Consider the following 10849-nt stretch of genomic DNA (forward strand, 5'->3'; position numbering starts at 1 on the left):
AAAGCAGCCTACGGTTTGGTATTTGGTGCCGCCATTCACACACACTAGGAGCAAATGTTAGATAAAAGTAAATCAAGAATTAGGACAATTTATTGTTTTTATTTTTATTTTAGAATGAGGATAATTTATTGTTAATGGTGATAAATACCCATCTAGCATATTTTCTATCTTATTATGTGTCTGAAAACACAGAGTTTCATTTAAATTTTTATGGAGAAGTAAACTATATACTATCATATAGTTAAAAGCCTTTTATGTTATATATGTGGTCAAATAAGAGATCTAAGGTTTAATGGGTTTATACCAAAAAGGCAAAAACTAATTAGTGTCTTAATCTGATAATAAATCACATTCTTCATAGAGGGGAATTCATAAATTTGAAATATTATTGTATTTATTAAAAAATAAAAAATAAACTATATACTCTCTCCGTCTCACTTTGTTTGTCCACTATTCTATTTTGAGATGTCCTAAAATATTTTCTTGTTTCTAAAAATAAAAGTTATTAATTTACTAATGTTCTTATTATACCCCTACTTTATTTTTAAAACTATTTGAAAAGAAAACTAACAAATATTTAAAAAAATCAATCTAATTGGGACATCTTTTTAGTTATCTCATTAAGAATAATTCTTTAAAAAAAAATGATAAATTTATTTAAGAGTAGTTTTGTAAACTTATACATTTTTATAAAGCAGACAAGAAAATAAATGATGTTCCCTTAAAAAGTTTGACTTTTCAAACAGAACAAACAAATTGGGACAGAGAGAGTACTAAAGTCAAAAGCTAAAAAGGTTACTGTATCTAAGGCAAGACTTAGGTACAGTACTTAGATATTGTTCCTTGGGTTCTCTTCTTAAAATTTTGCTATGTTGATTTTTTCTCATGAGATGAAAGTATATTTTTTAATTAAATAGTCACATGAATGAATTTTAAAAGGGAAACCTAAAGAATAGTACCTGAGATACTATACCTAAGTTTTGTCATTGTACTTATATACTCAACATGCATAAAACATGTTTCTCAAAAAAATAAAAATAAAAACATGCATAAAATATGTTTTACTTTTGACACCAATCCTAAGTACATCATAATCACTTTCCTTTCTCCTCTCTCCTGTCTCCACATCTTCTTTTCCAAACATACCCTTTTATAATGTTGAAACTTGAAAAGCCTACTTCCATCCGTTCTTCCCTGATTACAACATGGGCAGCCTCATACATATGGTTATGAATAATGTACACATTGGATCTTTCTTTTTCAAATAGGAAACGTGTAATAAATTTTTAAAATTATTTTATGAAATATTAATAAAAATTTCACCTTTTCTACTTTATAAAATACACATGCTTCTAATGTGTTTACAAATTATCATCTCGTTCCTTCACTTCTAATTAAGAAAAAAAACACTCAAGCTAATGCAAGCTATTATTGTTGAATTAAGATGTACCATTTGAATTGCTAACAATTTTATAACTCAACTGATTAATATTTTTTGATTTTTCCAACAAAAACATATCTAGCATTTGAATCTCCCTTTTCCATTATAACTTTCAAATTATAAAAAATAAATAAGTTTGGTCTTTAACCAGTCCAAACCAAATTCAAAGAACCTCCAATTAATATAGATCTTTTTTCTTTGCCGACAAGGACCTGAAAATAGATTTGGTTGTGGAAATTTTTGTCAATACTCGGGTCCATAAAAATAAAAGGCGAATAATCTTTGTAATAAACACAAAACAAGAAGATTTTGCTATGCACATGACAACTTATTTGACAATATTGAGCTTCTTTAATCGCAAATTTATTCAACTCTTTCTTCTTTTTTTCCGTATAAGTTAATTCTATATATTCAAGTCAAACGGCTGCTTGGATTGACATCTGAGCAGTGTGGCAAGCTTATGCAATCATAGTTATTAAATATGACCAGACCGATAACCCAGTAAATCAGTGCTTAAGTTGGTTCAGTTGTTTAATTGGACCACCTATTCAATTGAACACGTAAAATCAAGTAAGGTCCAATGGTTTTTTTACAACTCGTGCAACACAAACGGGTTGTTGTGACTCATCCGGTTTTGTAATTTTGAAAGCAAATTACTTTTATGGGTTCATTGTAGTACCTTTGTTTTTTTGAGGCTAATGCTTGATTTTCAATAAGCATAGAGCTTCAAGTTTTAACTCAGATCGTAGTCCATGAGATTAAAGGAACTAGTGAGATATGCAATAAACATAAAATATGACTTTGAATTGTAAGATATGTTTTTATTCCTATAATTTTAAGAAATATAGTGCAATAAGTTTTTTTAACAAAGACTTTGCTACAATATGAAATCCTTTTTATATATTTTTTAGTGATGTTATATGTGAGATCTAGGAGGTGTTTGGTACATGTACTTAAAAATTGATAACATGTGTTTGAAAACATGTGTGGAAATACCTGTGGGTGAAAAAGTGTGTAGAAATACGTATAATGTTGTTTAAAAATTGAAAATATATGTTTAAGTGGATGTACTAAACACCCTCTTAGAGTTTGTATCATGTAAGAATTAATCATTATTATTAGGTAACTCATTTTTTTTAGACTTAATTTTAGTTAACAATTTAGACATGCTTATTTTTATCAATTTTTATATTAATTTTATGACTTTATAAATTTATTTTTATAATATTAGTGACAAAAAAATTATAATTTGAAACTTGTAAAGATAAGTAACTTGTCCTGGATGCAAAATTGATTTGGTTAGACGCTATTCTATTTCTTAAAGACAAAGTTTGAAAAAAAAAAAAAATCTCAAATATTTTTTTATTGAAAACGTATAAAGATAACAGTAGAGTAATTATTTGCACCAATTTTTTCCCCTGAAACAGTTTACATTTTAGAGAAAGAGAGAGAGTTGTTGCAAAAATAATGTGCCATGGGTTATCTTTTTAACATTTCATTTTTTTTTTTTCTTCTAGATCTGTAACATTTTTTTATTCATTTATTATGTCGTTTAATTAACTTCATCTTCTAGATGGCAAAGCTTGGAATAATAAAAAAAAACTCTTGTCACTGTTTTGTAATCGCCGCCGGCTGCTAAATCAAACTGCCAAAAATGAAATTGCCGTACACCGAAACAGGGAAGTTAGAACTTGACTTGACTGGTCACTGGCCCATTTGTGGAAAAACAAAATAGAAAAGAAAATTTTCAAAGGACACCCACATAAAAAAAATATAGAGTGAGAAAGTAAACAAATGAGTGGAAAACGTGCAATCATTATCGGACAATAACTAATGAGTGGACAATCATTTTCTTTTCTCAAAACAACTATATAATCCCAAACTTATGATTGCTGATTTAGATGATTTTTCTTTTTGCTAAATCTTATTATTTCATTTTCTGAAAGTTGATTAAAATATAATTATATTTCAAAAAGATTAGACTTTAAAATTTTGAACATAAGTAAACAAATTCAAGAACTGCTGAAAAACATTGGAAAACGTGCTCTATAACTATTTTTAGCTTTTTAATGGAAAAATAAGTCCAAAGCAAAACCATAAATAGTGAAAAATCGAAAGAAGGTTCTTGTAAAACAAAATCAGGTGGTTGCATACTCAGATTTTCCAAAGTATGAATCACCACCGTGTACCCTTGACATGATAGTCATTCTATAAGTACAAAGTTCTTGTGGGATGGAGGCAAAGGTATCTCTAGGAGAGAGTTTTACACACACATATATATACTTAGATTAGGTTAGAGCAAAATTTATATTTTGTTAAAAAAAAAAAAAAAAAGGGGTTAAGAATCACATGCCAGTAACCTCACTTAGTAATACTTCATGTGAAATTATTCAAGTGCTGAAAGTACTACATAAAATCACAGGTCAGTGAGTAGACTAACATGGTATCAGAACATAAAAAAGCACTATGAACATGAACAGAGTAACATTTAATCAAAATGAGTACTGATTTTTATGACAAAAAAGAACCCTTATTCCCTAATTTCTAATCAACATCTAAGTCACAATCTATGGCTAATTTTAGTACCAAACATGAACAGCTAACAAAGAAAAAAAGAAAGTGACTTCTGCACACTGAAACAATTGGGTCGGACAATTTTTTGGAATCAGGACCTGGTGGGTCAACTTGGCAGAGTTATTTTCTTCATTTCAAGGTCAGGGTTGCTTTGAGAAATCCCAGTTGAGCAGGACCAGTGTTGGACTGAGAAGCTGGATCATTCTTCAGGACGGATCCACGGCCTAGACAACGATAGAGGTCCATCATGATTGCATTGAGAGGTTTGGGGGTGGAAGGATCGAATTAGCTAGCTCTTCGTTCAACTTCACTGGAAGTGGTGGCATCTGCTTCATTACTTCTGGAGTGTCATTCAAGCTGAAGTAGACAAAGCATCATAAGAGAATTTACATGTGCATGAATAATTTGTGTCATTCTTATATTCAGTACTTTGAGGACCAAAACTCTCTCAACAGAAAATTCAAACAAACCAATCTCAGATTTTGTAGAAGAAAATTATTAACCACATTAACATTCTCTCCTCTAGGAAATGAGTCATAAATGGTAACGGCTAAAAGATTTAAATCCTACTAAACACATATGCATGCTTGGCAACCTATAGAGATCATAAATCTTGTCATTTTGATGAGTAGTCTGTAACCATAACAATATATTCAACCAACCTAGATGGATACACAAAAGAGCATTAGAAAGCATAAAAATTTGTTTGAGACGAAAAAAAAAAAAGGTATTGTTTCATTCAGGTTTTAAAGTAAGGCCCCTTTGGCAAGTAGCACCGCAGGCTCTCCACCAAAGGGATGGGATCAGGTCCGACCACTGGCTAAGAGAGAGAAGACAGCATTCTTATAGCTGAGAAGATCCTCGAGCCTGATGTTCTAGTCTTTAAACTAAAAAACATTCAGAATGCAAGTAAAAGTAGTATACAAAATCTTATAATGATGTCCAATCTTATACAAATGTCTGTATATATAATCAAGGTGATTTGGGCACGTGCAAATTAGAGAGGGCCAATAACATGAAAGTCCACTAAGACAAAGGCCCAAGATTAGTAGATTTATTGAAGCCAATGTATGCATATGAGCCAAATGCCCAAAACTAAATGTCCCCTGATATTAATAAAATTGCCACTGAAACAATGATGGTGGTCACGGTACACAGGATTAGCAATGAAGGCCAGTAGAATTAAATTTCTACTGATGGCCATAAAAACATGCACTGCAAAAACATTTAAGAAACATATATTTACATGTACATAATGAAAACTACATATATGCACATCCATCTCAATCCATGCAAGCAACAGTATAATAAAAAACTAAACAAACATCAATCAAATTCAACATACTCATTCATGATTTTGTGGATGTTATCACGAGTTTGACAGAGAAGATCACGAGTTTGACAGAGAAGATTGATGTTCTCCGGTATCTGAAATCAAAAAGAAAATATGCCCAATTTAGTTAGATAATCAGCAAGAGTGCACCATAATGGAAAAACGCACTCCTTTCAAAATGTTAAGTCATATCAGCTTGAATTGTACAATGTTGATTCAAGCATAGAAATTTAAAATATTCTTTAATAACATCACAGAAAAAAGTATGTCAAGATCCTCCAGAGAGGACTGCTAATTTTCATCATCAATGAATAATGATAAGTCTGGGTTTGTAGTTTTACTTTTGTCTATGATTTTCATACTAAAATAAAAGCTAATGTAAAATCAAAAAACATTTGGTGTAAGTTCTTCCTCACCTGTAAAGCTTGTAGGTTTGCAGAAATTTGATTTAAGGCCTGCGCGTTTTGCTCAAGAAGCTCTCCTGTAGGACCACCAATAGCTGCGAACAGCATAATCGAAATTTCAACATAATAGACAAGGGCATAGAATAAACAGTTTCCAAAAATGAGGATATACAAATTTAAACAATAAGGCTTTGTTCCTTGCAAACAAAACAAACTCTGCTTCCAAATATGCTTGACATGGAGGAGGCCATAAAAGTTAAAAAATGAAATTTTGTTTATTGCAAAGAAAACAGTCTCTGCTTCAAAACACATATTATAACCTATTATTTGTGGGACAGTTAACCCATTGAATATCAGGTGTGTCAAATACTCGAGAACTCAACACTTGAGACAATGTTTGACACTTTTTTTTTTACACTAATCAAAAGAGCTTTCATTAGGGGAAAAAATGGGTGCTCAATTCTAAGAGTATTAGCCGTAAGTGTCATATATATATATATATATATATATATTCTTCACTTTATATATTCACTACAATCCTAGTGAAAGCATAATCTTGGATCACTCAATTGACAACATGATACACTTTTCTCTCAATACTCCAATTTTGGCAACCCAATAATTTTCTTCATTTTCTTCACCTAACTCATCTTTTCTACCCAATGTAGAAATTAATATTACAAATACTAGACAAGAAAGTAATATTGTCACCCAAATTTTTTGTCCAAAGAAATTAAAATTAACCAAAAAAAATATACAACTAAAAAATTTCCAACAAGTGGGATTAGATGGAAAATTTCATTTGGGTGAACTCAACATTGGCTTTGCAAATCTTCAAATTGCCTTCTTATTTGTCATTTCATCAGGCACTCCTGTATATTTGCCAGGTAACAAGGCAGCATATTGCTGCCTTCTAATGGATTTTCTTATTTATCATAGAGTTATATATGAGCACTTAATCCAACGTGTTCGAAAATTATCAGCTTGATAAAGGTTCACTGCTTACACCAACTGAACAGCAATAATATTTATCAACTAAAAAGATTGGAATTTGCATTTATATTAAAACCACAGCTTCAAAACTACAAATCAGAAAACTAGTGCCATCAACAAAGGGAAAATCTTAAGTCCTTAATAAAGAAGGAAACCAATGTGATATCAATTCTTTTACATCAGCTCTTTGGTAGTAATTTTGCATAATCTAACAAAGGAAAAACAGTCATCCACCAACATAACTGAGAAGCATGATGCATGTATAGAAAAGCCTAGACATAATAGACCATTAGACCCCCAGTTTACTTAGAAACACATGCAAAAGACACGCATTGCAAGTTCAAATGACAACTGAGTGTAGGATACGACTGCCAGCAACTTAATAGCAACAGTAAAATGTATGATTCAAATATCTTCAGCCCACTTAATGATGAAACTGATAATGTTAACTTGAAGCTTGTGATTATTTTAAATTTGAGGTTAGATCAGACAAGATGATGACAGAATAGAGAAGCCTTCATTTATAATGATATAAAAGCAGGTGTAGACAAACTATGGAAATGAGTTTACATAGATGCAAGAAAAGCATCCATGAATAGTGCAAGCATGTGATGCTGTGAATTGGAACTACTGAGAACTACACAGAAATTGGGAAACAAACTATATAACCTGACCTTTGAATGAGATGCCATCATCATTATCCACTGGAATCATTGGTGGAGCATATGGTGGAACACTTGGCCGTGCTGCAAAGTGAGATGGTTTAGCTGAAGGATCATTGACTCTTTCCTGAGAAACAAATACAAAAATAATTTAGCAGAGCATCTGGTGACTGAAGAAACATGTACTATACAGATAAGAAGAACCAAAATATTGCAGCAAGATATACACATGTAGACATCCCTATCTTCACAAGATAATGGGAGAAGAAGAAAAAAAGATGCTGCAAATAAAACTGGTAATCCAAACACTCAACCCTCATTTCTTTCAGGTAATGAGAAAAGAATTACAATCCTTGGGCTAGTTGAAAAACGAAAAAGGAAAATAAAAAAACACACGTCACACAAACAATTTCCAATTCAAGACTATGTTCAAAAGAAATCATTAAAAGTCTTCCACTAAACAATCAAGAAACACGCAATACTAATTGCATAAATGTCACAAAAGATGAACTGCCATCTGATAATTCTTCAATATGCAGAAAGGCTTTTTCCAAAAAAGCAAAATTGGTACCAGAGCATTCATGGTATAATATTTCATTTACTCCAAGGATGCAAATTCCACTAACAATTAAGCATAATTTTACAGTTACTACTCTACACATGTAAAGCAATTCCAACACAATATTCAGAGATGTGGTGAAATTCATATTTAGTGTATTAAACATAATATTTGAGGTTCCATGTAGGCAAAATCAGCTGCAAGAGTCATACATAACATTAAATATCCAACGTGCTATGAAATGCTTGACACATTCTAGAACAATTGCCACATGTTCTCAAGCTTACAAAGTTAGGTTGTGGTTCCCCTTGAGAGAGAGAGATGGAAAAAAATTTAGTACTAAAAAATTCTCTAAGCATGATGCATAGATACATTGATTAAGCAAGTGAACTAATAAGAATAAATCAAACATACATTTGCACAACAGTCCACATGTACAAAAAAATTAAAATCTTCAACACTTACCAAAATATCGCATAATAGATAGCACAAAATCATCGTAATCATACCTTTTTATCTTTGTTTTTCCTTGTTAAATTATGGTCTTCCTTCCTTCTCTTGCTATTTTCCTTTTTCTAGAGAAAGGGAAAAAAAAAAAAAAAAAAGAGAGAGAGAGAGAGAGAGAGAACAAGTACAGAGGTAAATCAACTCATAAACTTGATACTCTGATGCTGAATGAGATGGCTCACATACAATGAGATATCATGTATGTACTCAATTGGAAGATGTTGAATGAACTAAAAGATATCTACTAACAAAAAATAGAAGATTCTTTGAACCTAGCACATTTCCTAGCGCAAGCTTCTTAAAGATTTAGGTCTATTCTCCCTCTCTCTATAAAAACAATTACAGAAGGGTGTCACCAACCCATTTCTAGTTGAGAATAATCCCGCATGGACAGATAAGCCATTACCTCAGCCCACTTGACTATTCTTGCATGTCATCAATTCGTTTTTTGACTAATGCATCTGCATTTTTCTTTTTTCAGAAATACTAATTTGATGCTTATTCAGAAAAGATGCAAGCAAGAAGAGTAATAGAGCTTACAGTCATCCATCTGCAACGCAAAGCCACATCTCGAACTGTCTTATTTTGCAGCAGCATAGCTATCTTTGCATACCGAATAATGTTTGATTCTGAGGGAAATCTGCAAGGTATGTACCAAGGCCATATTATTTGGATGAAAGAACCACGAAAGAACTATAATTAACATGGAAAATATATTAGAAACCAAAGATTTGGTGTCAAGAGCAACAACAACAACAAAAAGTTGAAATATTGCAACTTCAATCACATTATATGGGTTTAAACGTATAATATAAATTAGATTTTGAAATCCATAAACCCAAACTACAGACATAGTTAATAAAATTACAGAAAAGATAAATTTTCAAAACTCAAAATCCATCATATTTCTCAAAAACCAATTGTATTCAACATACAAAAACCTCAAATTAGCAACCAAAAAAAAAATCCAACTCTCCATTCACAACCCAAAATCCAATCAAAATTCTCAAAAACCCAATTGAACAACAACTACAAGAACCTCAAATAACCCAACAGAAGAATCCAACAAAAACTTCAATTACCACTCATAACCCAAAATCCATCCAAAATTCTTAAAACCCAATTCACCTATAATTACAAGAACACAAAATACCACTCACAACCCAAAATCCAAACATAATTCTCAAAACCCAATTGCACTAAACCTACAAGAGGGCCTCAAAAGAATCCGACAAAGAACACAAAAAATAAAAATAAAAATTACTAATCATAACCCAAAATCCAATCCTAATTCTCAAAACCCATTTCAGAACTCAATTTACCACTCACAACCCAAAATTTAATCCTTAATTCTCAAAATCCATTTCACCTAATAACTACAAGAACTCAAAAGACCACTCACAACCCAAAATCCAATCACACTTCTCAAAACCCAATTGCAATAAACCTACAACCCAACAAAGCAAACCAAAGAAGAAGAAAAAAAGTAGTCTTTACTCACTTAGCTAGCCCATCATCAAGAATGGCCTGCTCCTCTGAGGTCCAATCCAATGAAATACCCGGGTTGTGCTTCATAGCCGACGCTGAACTCTCCGGCGCCGCCGCCCCTGTAGAGTTCCCGTTGCTCTGGTTCCCTCCTCCTCCGGCTCCGGCAGCTGCTGCCACGTGTCCGTTGAACGAAGAAGACGACGCTTCTTGATGATTCCCAGTCGGGTTTGCCATCCAATTTCCCAATCAAAATTTTCCAAAAACAAAACCAACCCTCAAATTTTGCAATTACAAGCAAAACCCAATTCCCAGAAAGCTCAGAATTGACCGTTGGTTCCCGCCAATTGGACTCTCACAAATTGAAAAATCAAAGATTTGGGTCAGATATATATATTGACAGGGAGAGAGATAGAGAGAAAGAAACCTAAGAGATTATATAATTTATTTGAATATATATAAATATTTACACAGACATACACAGTTGAACGACTATGTATATATTATTCTTATGAGACTGAAGGGAGCTCTACTATGAGAAGCTGAAATTATTGAAAATTGTTGAGAGAGAGAGAGAGAGAGAGAGAGAGGAAAGGTCTGTACGGAAACCAGATAGATAAAGATAGAGAGAGAGAGAGAGAGAGAGGGTTTTGAGTGTCTTTTGGCGTTATGATGGTATAGTTGAGTTGTATTGGACTTCAATAATATTAAGATTCCTTTTCTTTCTTTCTTTTTTCTTCTTTCTTTTTTCTTTTTTTGGATTAAATTTCCTTTTTTATTTAATCTTCCTTTTAACTTTTTTGGGATTAATCTAAGTTTAATCATATCTTATTAATTTTTAATCCATGTTTTGTTTATTTATTTATTAAATCTGAATTTGATATTTGTAGA

General features: G+C 31.9%; 1 protein-coding gene across 4 annotated transcripts; it reads right to left on the reverse strand.

The window, feature by feature from the left end:
• Window positions 1-3885: 3885 nt before the first annotated feature.
• On the reverse strand, window positions 3886-10600 carry LOC115963980 (histone H2A deubiquitinase MYSM1). 4 transcript variants are annotated; one of them, XM_031083255.1, is made up of 7 exons: window positions 9975-10600; window positions 9014-9113; window positions 8476-8541; window positions 7420-7534; window positions 5765-5829; window positions 5361-5443; window positions 3886-4372 (listed from the first exon to the last, which is right to left on the reverse strand). In XM_031083255.1, the coding sequence occupies exons 1-7, from the start codon at window positions 10193-10195 to the stop codon at window positions 4261-4263; spliced, it is 762 nt and encodes a 253-aa protein (XP_030939115.1). In that variant the 5' UTR covers window positions 10196-10600; the 3' UTR covers window positions 3886-4260. The 4 variants fall into 4 exon arrangements, with proteins under 4 accessions (XP_030939115.1, XP_030939114.1, XP_030939117.1 ...); XM_031083254.1 differs by having other exon boundaries at window positions 5765-5847; XM_031083257.1 differs by lacking the exon at window positions 8476-8541.
• Window positions 10601-10849: the final 249 nt, after the last annotated feature.

This window comes from Quercus lobata, chromosome 10 (assembly GCF_001633185.2).
Source record: "Quercus lobata isolate SW786 chromosome 10, ValleyOak3.0 Primary Assembly, whole genome shotgun sequence".
NCBI lineage: Eukaryota > Viridiplantae > Streptophyta > Magnoliopsida > Fagales > Fagaceae > Quercus > Quercus lobata.